The sequence below is a fragment of the Canis aureus genome, chromosome 10 (assembly GCF_053574225.1).
Source record: "Canis aureus isolate CA01 chromosome 10, VMU_Caureus_v.1.0, whole genome shotgun sequence".
NCBI classification, from domain to species: domain Eukaryota; kingdom Metazoa; phylum Chordata; class Mammalia; order Carnivora; family Canidae; genus Canis; species Canis aureus.
In genome coordinates, this window is record NC_135620.1 from 54,287,517 (window position 1) to 54,289,375 (window position 1,859).

Below are 1,859 nucleotides of genomic sequence, written 5' to 3' on the forward strand. Positions count from 1 at the left end.
GGCAATTTGAGTGTCATAAAAAAAGGTCCAAAATGAAAATTCTCACTTCCTCCTTGTTGCTCTGACTCTCCTGGGGAATCCAAGAGGAATGGCAACATTGCTGGGAGAGCCCTCTCTCCTCCAACTGTGTTGCTTAGACACAGTACAGGTCATTCGACTCCCTCTAATGGTTCCAGTCTGCTCGGTTTTAATATGTGTTCAGAGTGTCTTTGTATATACAATTAGAGCTTCAATGTCTGGCATGTGTTGAAACTCTCAGATAAATGGCTAAAACTCAGAAGATACATCTGAGAAGTTAATCATTCCCTGAAAATGGACTGAAGGGCAAGCAACCATTCTGGATAACTTGACTTGTCTTTTGAATGGCAGCTGTAATGCTCAAAAGTCCTCTGTCCCATAGGGTGAGAACCACAGTGGAGCCCTTCTACATCACCTGGTGAAGCATTTCTGTGACATCAGGTTCCACACAGCAGACTTCACGTCCTTGTTCCTGAGGCTATAGATGATGGGGTTGAGCATGGGGGTCACCACTCCATAAAAGAGAGGAATGAGCTTGTCTGAAAGGTCCTCTTTGTTTTGTCCCAGGGAATCCTTAGATTTGGGCTTTCTATACATGAAAAATAAGGTCCCGTAGAAGATGACCACCACAGTGAAGTGGGCAGAGCAGGTGGAGAAAGCCTTTCTCCTCCCCTCAGCTGAGGGGATCCTCAGGATGGTAGCAATGATGAACACATAAGAGATAGAGATAAAGAGTACTGGGACCCCCAGGAAGATCACATTTGTCACTCCCATGCTGATGACATTGATGGAGATGTCAACACAGGCCAATCTCAGGACAGCCAGGATCTCACAGGCAAGGTGATTGATGACATTGTTTCCACAGAAAGGCAACTGAATTGTCAAGGATGTGTGTACCACAGAAGCAGTACCACCAATAGCCCAGGAGCTGACAGCCATGGGCACATAGGCAGCCTTGCTCATGACCACAGGGTACCTCAGCGGGTTACAGATGGCCACATAGCGATCAAATGCCATCATGCCCAGAAGCACACACTCTGTGGCTCCCATGGTAAAAGAGAGAAACATCTGCACAGCACAGGCTGAGAAGGAGATGGTTTTCCTGGGAGTCAGGAAGCCATCCAGGACTAGAGGGACTGAGGAGGTTGTGTAGCAGATGTCCAGGAAGGAGAGGTTCCCCAGGAAGAAGTACATGGGTGTGTGCAGGCGGGAGTCAAGGATGGTCACCAGGATGAGGACCCCGTTGCCCAGCAGGATCATCAGGTACATCAGGAGGATGAGCACAAAAAATATTTTCTCCAACCTTGGGTGGTCTGAGAGTCCCAGGAGAATGAACCCCGCCACAGGGGAGGACCAGTTGGCTTTTTCCATGTGTTCCCCCTTCTGTCTTCACCAAAGCACAAAAGCAGCATTTGAGGCTTTCTTGTGAAGCGTCTCAGGCATCTAGTAAGCCGTCAAGTCCCAGCTACGTAGTAGGAGAGCGTACGCGTATAAGAGATAAAAGAGATAATAGGTAGGTGTGCTTACCCCTCAGATGAGAGAAGGTCCAGGCTGGAACAGAGTTTAGCAATATTGTACGCAGCTGTTTGCGAGGGAGTTTTTCTCTCATTGCCTGTAAAAGCAACTGAGGCCCAGAGGGGGAAGTGATCTGCCCAAGTTTGAGTAAAGTGGTAATATACAGAGGACCTGAGTTCAGCAGAGCTAATCCCCAGTCAGAAGGGACTTTTCCTCTGCTTTATGGTGAGCATTAGAAAATGCTATAAATTACTTCTTTTTGATATACATGCATAGATATTCATGTAATCTCAGCTTTCTTATATTCTCGGGTACGAGAATCCCCA

The 1,859-nt window shown here is 47.3% G+C and overlaps 1 protein-coding gene across 1 annotated transcript; it reads right to left on the reverse strand.

The window, feature by feature from the left end:
- Positions 1 to 429: 429 nt before the first annotated feature.
- On the reverse strand, positions 430 to 1,389 carry LOC144321745 (olfactory receptor 2S2-like). The gene has a single exon (XM_077911005.1). The coding sequence runs from the start codon at positions 1,387 to 1,389 to the stop codon at positions 430 to 432; it is 960 nt and encodes a 319-aa protein (XP_077767131.1).
- Positions 1,390 to 1,859: the final 470 nt, after the last annotated feature.

What these genes read in the sequence shown, in the direction of transcription:
- LOC144321745 (XM_077911005.1), bottom strand. Translation starts at nt 1,389, where the DNA reads ATGGAAAAAGCCAACTGGTCCTCCCCTGTGGCGGGGTTCATTCTCCTG.